The sequence below is a fragment of the Vigna unguiculata genome, chromosome 2 (genome assembly GCF_037176805.1).
Source record: "Vigna unguiculata cultivar grain cowpea cultivar isolate G323 ecotype 2 chromosome 2, ASM3717680v1, whole genome shotgun sequence".
Lineage (NCBI taxonomy): Eukaryota > Viridiplantae > Streptophyta > Magnoliopsida > Fabales > Fabaceae > Vigna > Vigna unguiculata.
This window is the reverse complement of record NC_140793.1, coordinates 20,997,654-21,006,757: the sequence shown is the minus strand read 5'-3', so window position 1 is coordinate 21,006,757 and position 9,104 is coordinate 20,997,654. Positions and strand designations below refer to the sequence as shown.

General features: G+C 31.6%; 1 protein-coding gene across 2 annotated transcripts; it reads left to right on the top strand.

Annotated features, from left to right (window-relative positions):
* Positions 1-3,228: 3,228 nt before the first annotated feature.
* Positions 3,229-8,387, top strand: LOC114174294 (rhamnogalacturonan I rhamnosyltransferase 1-like). 2 transcript variants are annotated; one of them, XM_085669855.1, is made up of 8 exons: positions 3,229-3,779; positions 5,871-5,938; positions 6,046-6,134; positions 6,257-6,419; positions 6,514-6,803; positions 7,265-7,469; positions 7,571-7,728; positions 7,943-8,387. In XM_085669855.1, exons 1-8 carry the CDS (start codon positions 3,476-3,478, stop codon positions 8,178-8,180), a joined length of 1,515 nt encoding a protein of 504 aa, XP_085525981.1. In that variant the 5' UTR covers positions 3,229-3,475; the 3' UTR covers positions 8,181-8,387. The 2 variants fall into 2 exon arrangements, with proteins under 2 accessions (XP_085525981.1, XP_027914912.2); XM_028059111.2 differs by having other exon boundaries at positions 3,252-3,779; positions 6,257-6,422; positions 7,943-8,385.
* Positions 8,388-9,104: the final 717 nt, after the last annotated feature.

The following is a 9,104-nucleotide window of genomic DNA, read 5'->3' as shown; positions in this document are numbered from 1 at the left end:
GTCCCACTTGGTGGCAAGTTAAACATATCCTACCTCGTAGCGATATTTCCACCGATCAAGAAGGTGTTTCCCAAACAACTGATGTTAAGGCCTTGTGTACGACTTGGCCTAGTGCATTTTGGTCTTCCCTCGCGTCAAGTCACTCTTCAAAATGGTCCCCCTAGCCCCTCCACTGACCTTGCCTTTTTCAGCAAGGCAGGAAACTCTTGCACACACATAGGGGCCACTACGCTCTTCAACTCAAGCCTTAGATTGTATTCAACCTTTATACACTTCCAAACTTTAGAAACAACTTGTGTGTAGAATCTTACTAGGTACTTAAACCTTGAGGCATAAGTTGCCACTGACATCTCCCCTTGCTCCAAACATAATAAGTCAGCTTCCCTCGACATATCTTACACTGTCGAGGAAATACTTATCAAAGAACAACAACTTAAAGTACTCCCAATCCTCCACATCTCCCATTGTTGTTATAAACTGTTGAGCTCCCATCCACCAAAACTTAAACTCTCTTAAAAGCAAAGGTCAACTGCTTGTCCTTAGGACAAGAGACAACATTAAAGATCTTCTCTAGCCCTCACAACCATGCTTTATCTTGATCCAAGTTTCCACTCCCATCGAACTTGGGTGGGTTAGTCCATGAAAACCTTCCTTTTGCCATGGATACACATGAGCACAATACCATCAACATTCATTATTTCATTCATCACAACGAGTATCTAGTTTAACAAAAAATATAATATAAAACATCATGAATTTCACCTTTAAGCCATTTAATCATCATCACGACTTGCACAGGCACAAACAAAAGAATAAGGTTAGTTTCCCTTACCTAAACAAGTTCTCCTGATGATACTAGGTATCCACCGATTGCTTACTCTCCTTCAAAAGCTCCTCAAGTTCTCTCTCTCACTCTCTTCTCACAAGCACTCTCAGAACTTGAAAAGACATGGGGAAATAATGAGTGAAGAGATTTTGGTGACATGACACCTTATATTGACGTAATGTGGTTGGGCCTCTACCTTTCTAAATGGGACAAATTTTGCAATCCTAGTGTGCCTACTCCTTTGTCCCAACAAAAAACTACTATGCACCACAATACAAGTTTGTGCCTAACATTGTCCCTCTGGAATGGGTGGCAACTATGAAAATTGCAGGTATTATGTCCCAACCAAATATCTTCTCTCTTTCATCCATGTGTACTACAATGTTATGAACTTCTCAACCTTAACGTTGAAAGCGACTTTGAGCCCATGCAACCTCTAGAGGTGTAAAACCTTACTTAGCACTGCATCCCTCTCACAAAGCTAAAGTGTTCAAGGGGTAGATTTCATATAAGGGTAATCTTCTTTATGAAAGACAGAGAACTTGTAAAAAATGTTCTTCCAATTTGATATAGGGTAATTTTTTTACATTTCTTAATACTTGGAAATAGAAAAACATTTAGAAATAGAAAAACAAGATGACTAAGGTGTCATAGTTAGTTAACCCGGCTCACGTGGGTTGGCTCACCACGGTTTGAGCTAAAAATGGGTCAGCTCAATCCGACTCAATTTTTGTGAGCCAAAAATTTTGCAACCCGGCTTGACCACGCACGGGTTGGGTGGATTAGTAGGTTGGCTGACTTACAAATTTTTTTATATATTTATTCTATTACAATGAGAGTAAATTGAATTAAAGTGTTCACATAATTCTCGAAATATTATTATAAAGATAATAGTTAAAGATTAAAGTATCAAAGCATAAGTGGTCGAACCTATTTGACCCGTGGATTAAGTGAGTCAGATTAAGTTCAATCCATTTTTGAAAAAACTGAATTTTTCTCTATCCAACCCGACTCATCACGGATTTTAATCGGGTTGACTCACAGATTATAACCCATTCTAACATCTCTAAAATATAATAACAATCACATCAACTAGTTAATACCAAAAAAATTAAACAATAGAAACTCAATTAATAAATATAAAATTTTTGAATCCCACTAACAAAATAAATTTAATAAAATTATCCAAATTTATGAGACTATCCGAATATTAATAATTGATTTTAATCTTTCCCTTTGCTATTTAATATCTTTTTAAACTGAAAAAACCACATTATTTTCAACCAATTATTATGGTGATTATAGTTTAAGTAATCATTTTGTGTTAACTTAAGTCTCTCGATCTTATGACAGTTTTTCTATGGAAAAGGAAGAAGGCAAGGTGTTTTTATTTTATTGGAGAAAAACATAAATAAAATTAAAAGATATATATGGTCTGACAGAATTTATTGTATACCGGTATAATGAGTTTTGTGTTGCACCAATTCGTAAATTCAAACGTTTCTGTAAATCTCTTTCACTGAGATTAAACGCATAAAACCTCATAAATATATTTAAAATATTATATTTTCCTTCTTTCTAAGATTTTTTAAAAGCATGTTTTAAATGATTGATTGAATGTTATAAAGGTCATTTCCCAGTTTCATTAGGTTGAATAAATTTAGCTGACTTTATTAAAAAAAAAAACATAATCTACCGCATTTTCTGATAAAAAAAAAATTTAAATTTAACACTTTGCATAAAATGGTCATTCCTTAACATTATAGTACTTTGGTGAAGAAGTAAAAACGTCCATTTAAAAAAAACAGTATTAGAAAAGATTATTAAATTAATTGCGTAAAAATTTAATTTACAATCGAAAGCCTCTAAATTTCACTTATTATATTGTATAAAAATTCCACCCATCTTATACGATAAATTACAATAACTTCTGTATTTCCGATCTTTGTGATGATATGGTAAAAAATGGTAACCTAAAATATATTACCCTTATTTTTTCATTTAAATATTTTTGTATATATAGATTTGACCTATCATTATGACCTATGGCATCTATGGTTAAAATAAGCAACATGTTGAAAAATATAAATAAGTCTTATTTCAAAAGTTTTCTCATCCGGATTTTCAACTAATATAGCAGTACATTATTTTCTTAACTTCCATAATATAATAAAAAAAAGTTTAAATAACGGGAAATTGAGAATTCATTAAATTTGTTAGGTAATTATTATGATTCAAAAAACATTTAAAGTATTATTTTTCTTACTTATTTAAGACTGGTCGAATCTTTTTCTCCCTTATAAAGTATTTGAAAACATGAAACAACAGAAAAAGGAAAATGAAGTTGCCAAACTTTTTACCTGGTGTGACCTAGCTAGAACTGCGAAAATCTCATAATGCTTAAATAACCTTTTTCCTTCTCTAACTTTTCGTCCTTAGAAATCATTATCTTCAACCTTTTCATTTTGGGAATTCTCTTCAACACCAACACAACTCTAGTTTTACCTTTTTTCCCCTTTTTTTTCCCTCACAAAATTTTCTCTTCATTCTTCATATATCATTCCTAAACCTTGTAGTACAAATCATACAAAACATAGATTTTCACTTTCTTTCATTGTCAATACCACATCACACACACATATGTAGTAAATGAAAGAAAAGGAGATGAATTTGAAGACACATAGTAAGATGAGATATGAAGCATTGATCAGTGTGATAGTTGGAGAGGTAAATGATGAGAAATTGCAAGGGTTTGTGTCTGATGCCATAATGGTTGACAAACGCAGATTCATCATGCTTGCTCCAAAGAGATCATCCATGTTCAGGCTTTGGACACTTCGACTTGCATTTCTGATTATGCTTTGGACCATTGCAGTTCAATTCAGAAGCTTTGGTGACATGGTAACACCTTCCATGTTCAACACTCACTCTCTCTCCTCTCTACCACATCATAGTACGTATATATCTTAACTTTCTGCAAATCTTTCATACTCGGAAGTGTTTCTACGAATTACCGTAATGTTTATGTTTGGTTTATATATATATTTTTTTTAAATTGTGGTTATATATATATATATATATATATATATATATATATATATATATATATATATATATATATAATATTTGATATTATTTTTAACTTTTAGATAATAGAATAATAGATTTTTATTATATAGTGATTAACTTTGTTTTTTTTATATCCGGTATGAGACTTTGATTATTTTCCAAGAGTTTAATCATAAGGTTGTTGAGGATGTCATTTTATAATAACAATACAATCTTGACTAGTATTTTCGTCTTCATAATGCATGGTTCTTTTAATATTTGTCTGTTTTGGTTAATGTTGTTTGTGTTTAGTCTCTCGTGTTAAGCTTTTTACTCAATGAAGTGATCAACAGAAACTAGAGAATGGGTTTGATATGGTTTAACGCAGTAGAATGAAAAACTTTCAATGCAAGAGGGATTTGTGTCAAAAGATTACAATTTATAAAAATTAAAAATAAACATAAATTTATAATTTTGTGTCAACAGAAACTTTATTCTGGTTATGTGATTTTGGTTTTCTTATTTCTTTTCAAATTTATAAAAAAAAAATTAATATTTTAACCTAATTTTTAATCTTGCATACGCTTTTTTATTTTAAAATATTTTATTTGTATAACTTTTTAATAATAAATATGTTAGATGTAAGATTTAGTTAGATCAAAATAAAAGAAATAAATATATACAAAAATGGATTAATATACAAAATTATGACTTTTTTAAAATAAGGACTAAAATCGCGAAGAAAGAAAATTGAAAAACCAAAATTCCATACAAAAATTAAGAAGTAACTAAAATTACAGGACATATGTCAAGGAAAAAATACATAAAATCAGAAAAAATTAATTATACTATTTAATTCTGACTATGATATTTCCTTTCCTGTATTATTTATTTTGAAATATTCTAGCTAGATTCGTCCCTTTATTGGTTTTATCAAGTTTTTCAAGAAACAACGATTGAGTCCGTGCTTGTTTAGAAACAAAATTTTTCTCACCATGAAGAAATAATGTTTTACATTGCTGTTAAAGTTTTCTGATTTTTGATTTTTATTTTTTTGCATTCCATTCACAATTTTGTCTATGAACAAAACCACAATTTTCCTTTTTCCTTCAAAAAATAGTGTTGGTGATATGATCCATAATCAAATGATGAACTTATTGTTCTAAACTTTCCTTAAAACTCTTAACAGATAATATCTTACCATACCTAGTTACACTCTTTTCGTTTTTTTTCTTGAATTGATAAGAATGTCATGTAAATAGTAAAAGATAATGTGAATTAAAAATATTACTTTTACTTTACTTTCCGTTATCTATACACCCCTATGGCATAAACCACCGAAACGAATTTGCCATTCTCTTTCCACCCTAAGAAAATGAAATCACAAATTTCCTTTTTCCTGTCAAAATTATCTGTAATTACTAAAAATCAATCGTGTTAATTGAAACCTTTTCTTGCATATGCACGCAAATCCCTAAAACTAGCACTTAATCATTCTGCATTTCATCTATCATTGCCATCAACATCACATTAATTTCCACCCATCATGGTTTCCATAAAACAGAGGCTAAGCCCCACAGATTATAATTTCTAGATTTATTTCATGCTTTTTAAATATGATTATCAGTATTATGTTAACCTTTTAAGTTCTGATTGAGTTAATTATGGTTTTTTGGATTTATAATTATAACATCAGGCAAAATCAATTATTTGCTACATCATAAAACCCATCAGTAGAAAATTCAAAACAGTAAAATTAATAAATTTAGAAGATCAGAATCAGAGTTATGAACCTAAATTTAGTTAAATAGTAACTTAGCACTTAGTTTTTGTGCATTGTAGCTATCGTACATATCAACATATTGCATGAATTTGCAGACATCACGGTTTCCAAATCTGGCTAAGGTACACAGATTTGAGTTGTGAATGTTGTTAACCACTAACCATAAATTGAATAGCATCATTAAAATATCTTATTCACTGTGTTTCGATGCAGGGATTTACGAGAATAATGGGTATGTAATGGTTTCTTCCAATGGAGGATTAAATCAAATGCGAGCTGGAGTAAGCTTTTGACATTGATTCAATACTTTCCTTGCATCACTGATGCGTGCAATTTCTCACTTTCCATCATTCATATCATTGCTATTTTTTTTTTCTCAATTGTGCAGATATGTGACATGGTTACCATCGCAAGATATTTAAATGTTACACTCATAGTTCCTGAGCTGGATAATACCTCCTTTTGGAAAGATCATAGGTGAGTGGAACCACTTTAGGAAATTACAATTTTCTCAAGAATTTTTCAATCATAAGAAATCTTCTATGGCATGATAGATTTAGTAAGGACCAAAATTGAAAATTGTTTAGTTTCTATGGCAGCCAATTCAAAGATATATTTGATGTGGATTATTTCATCAATTCTTTGAGAGATGAGGTTCTGATACTGAAACAGCTTCCACCCCAACAAAAGCACAAGATGAAAACAGGGTCCCTTTCTTCCATGCCACCCATAAGTTGGTCAAACATGTCATATTACTATGATGTGGTAATCACATTCTAGAATGAAGTTACAATGTTAATGTGTATAACTGGTCAAATCATTTAACTGTTCAATTTCTGTATCTTAAAAATAACAGATTCTTCCCAGGATAAAAGCTCATGGGGTAGTACACTTCACTAAATCTGATGCAAGACTTGCAAATAATGGAATTCCTGAGGAAGTTCAAAAATTTAGGTGCCGGGTTAACTACCATGCTTTGAGATTTGTTCCTCCGATTGAGCAATTGGCCAGGAAGATTGTGAAGATTCTTAAGGAGAAAGGGCCTTTCTTGTCACTTCATCTTAGATATGAAATGGACATGATTGCTTTCAGTGGCTGCAATGAAGGATGCAACAAGGAAGAGATTGATGAGTTAACAAAAATGAGGTGAGCAACAATCTACTCTTTTTCCTGATAATTGCATTGATTTTCTTTGTTCATTTAGTGAGAGGTGTAAAAGAATTGTTTGGAGTTCCACATACCATAGATAAAACTAATTTACAGTGTATAACTAGGTGCAAGTCTTCATCTTACAAATTGATTTTGTAAAATTGAGTTAAGTTGAAAATCCACTTCTTAACCGGGTGTCAAAGCTGTAGGTTAAAGCTTATCCTAACAAAATTTGTTATTTGTTAGATCTGTTGTCTCATCTATTATCGAGTCGATATCAGATCACTTATTGATGTTTAGTTTCACGTTTAAGATGTATATGGCTCGGCGTGGTGATGTTTTTGTAAGGTTAATTTAGGATTAAAATTTACACTTAAAGAGCAAGTATTATTGTGAAGAGTACATTTCTAATAGTATATTATACCAACATCATTGTAAGTTTTTGCAATTTTGTTTAGATATTCTTATCCATGGTGGAAAGAGAAAGAGATAGATTCTGAGAAGAAAAGAAGAGATGGTCTTTGTCCTCTGACACCTGAGGAAACTGCTCTAACACTAAGTGCACTGAACATAGATAGTAAAATTCAAGTTTATATTGCAGCTGGAGATACATACAAATCAGCAAAAAGAATGGCAAGTCTGAAAGAAGCCTTCCCAAACCTGGTTGGTAAACAAAACAAAACCTTTTCATAACTCCAATCAACAATTTCTGGCAATTCAAACAAAAGAAACATTGGCTTATTATGTATTAATCACCTCAACAGGTTAAGAAGGAAACAATATTGGAACCCTCAGAACTTGATCCTTTCCGAAACCATTCAAATCAAATGGCAGCATTGGATTATTACGTGTCAATAGAGAGTGATATATTTGTACCGTCTTACCAAGGGAACATGGCTAAACTGGTTGAGGGCAACAGAAGGTGCATAAATTTTGTTACATTAGAAGTGTTGATATTGAAATGGTTCACTTTTTTTTACCATAGAATCTGATTTCCTTAAACAAGATTTTAGGTTCTAGTATTGCAGATGAAAAAGTGATTAACAGAAGAAAGTAACTAACTAGATATGATCAATCAAGTTTTCTGATTAATTATTATCAGTGACATGAATTGATTAACTTTGTTATGGTTTCAGGTACTTGGGATTCAAGAAGACAATTGTTTTAGACAGAAAAGTTTTGGTTAATCTGATAGATGAGTACAAAAATGGGAGCATAAGTTGGAAGCAGTTCTCGACGTCAGTGAAGGTAGCTCATGCAGAACGTATAGGGAAGCCAACTACAAGATCAGTGGTGTCTGGAAAACCCAAGGAAGAGGACTATTTCTACACAAACCCACAAGAATGCTTGCCACCAGTTAAAGGACATAATTAACTTAACATCTCAAGCTGAAAATTTTATGCTAGTACAGTGGAAAAGATTCACTAACATAAGGATCACACTGATTTGTCTTTTGGATATTTAACCTTGAAAACTTAGTGCAGAGTAAGGTGAAATTGGGGCATATTTAATCATAGATGTATAGTTAAATTCAGTCACTCTGGTATGATAATTATTTAACATTATGATATAAACTTTTGCTGTATCTTTATGTACTTAGTTTTCATCCATCCTTTCCTTATTTTAAGTTTTGAATGTTTCGTATATTCATCGGACTTTATAGAGAAATTTTGCATTTTAAATTATATATCCTGAATTGATTGAATTAAATCATATAACGTGTTTTCACGAATGATTAATTTGATGTACAGATATAATTGATCGTATTTGTTTATTAATTCCTTTGTTATCAACCTGATTGAGAGACATTAGACGCTTATATCTTGTTTCGATCCTTATAGCACAGACACATACAATAGACAAACATATGATCAATAGACGTGCATGCATACAACCATTGGACGCACATGACTATCGAATACACATAATTATGAAACACAAACACTTTACCTAAAACTATAGTGCATGTCTACCTAACGTGCATTTGATATGATTCGATCCTATATGGACCACTCGTCTTAGTTAATGTGGGTTCAAGTTAACCCAATGTCATTTTGACTCAAATAAGTTCGAGATGAGCCTGAATCAATTTGGTTTGAGGTGAATTTGATTCAACTCAACTTAAAGAAGATCCAACTCAAATAAGTTAAATGTGAGCTTGAATAGGCTTGATCCAATTTAGGTTCAACTTACCCAACCTCACATGGACCCAAATATACTCTCTTTGATGTGGACTCAAATATACTTGACCAAATGTGGGCCCAAAATAATTTGATCAAATGTTAGTTCAACTTCACT

Coding starts and splice junctions, on each gene's coding strand:
- LOC114174294 (XM_028059111.2), top strand. CDS start 3,476: ATGAAAGAAAAGGAGATGAATTTGAAGACACATAGTAAGATGAGATAT. Junction 3,780..5,870: donor CTCCTCTCTACCACATCATA/GTACGTATATAT, acceptor GTTTCGATGCAG/GGATTTACGAGAATAATGGG. Junction 6,135..6,256: donor TCCTTTTGGAAAGATCATAG/GTGAGTGGAACC, acceptor TTTCTATGGCAG/CCAATTCAAAGATATATTTG.